Below are 641 nucleotides of genomic sequence, written 5' to 3'. Positions count from 1 at the left end.
AAATGATTTTAGCGGAAAAATTGATGTAATTCTTATAAGTTTCACGAAACAGCACGGCTGCGTTCAAGGAACGCGCTATCAGCACCATTCTTGTTTTATGTATAAATTTTCCAAAAACCATTAAACCTATTTTATGTCTAAATATTAAATTTATACAATAGCGCTGAAAGTGCGCTCCTCGAACGCTGTTTACGTGCACGTTTTGTACATCAAAATTAAAATGAGCACGGCAAAGTAACGCTTAGAGACGTTTGATCTAAGTTCCCTTTATTTTTTTCAATTTTTTTTAGAATTTTCTTTTTCAATCATGACTTTGAAGTTGTTTTACGATCTACTCTCACAACCCTCGAGAGCATTATATATATTTCTCAAAAAGTGTAACATACCGTTCGAAAAGAAGATTGTAAATCTGAAGAATCTCGAGCAATATACTCCAGAATTCGAACGGATCAATCCATACAAGAAAGTTCCTGCCATAGAGCACGATAGCTTCAATCTCTCTGAAAGGTATTACCTTCGCAGAATAATATAAATACCTTAATTTAATTGTCTTAACCGTCTTCGATGATGGTTTTAGCGTAGGGATTGTGCGATACATCAGTCGAGAATTTAAAGTAGACGATCACTGGTATCCGTCCGAT

At 34.9% G+C, this 641-nt stretch overlaps 1 protein-coding gene across 1 annotated transcript; it reads left to right on the top strand.

The window, feature by feature from the left end:
• Positions 1–6: 6 nt before the first annotated feature.
• On the top strand, positions 7–638 carry LOC105461190 (glutathione S-transferase theta-1-like; the record flags this gene model as incomplete). Its single annotated transcript, XM_011707672.1, has 2 exons — positions 7–507; positions 578–638. Coding segments are annotated over exons 1-2 (261 nt in total), but the record flags the coding sequence as incomplete, so codon positions are not given.
• Between the last annotated feature and the right edge of the window lie 3 nt (positions 639–641).

The sequence above is a fragment of the Wasmannia auropunctata genome, unplaced genomic scaffold (assembly GCF_000956235.1).
Source record: "Wasmannia auropunctata unplaced genomic scaffold, wasmannia.A_1.0 LD307484.1, whole genome shotgun sequence".
Lineage (NCBI taxonomy): Eukaryota > Metazoa > Arthropoda > Insecta > Hymenoptera > Formicidae > Wasmannia > Wasmannia auropunctata.
This window is presented reverse-complemented; position numbering and strand designations above follow the sequence as displayed.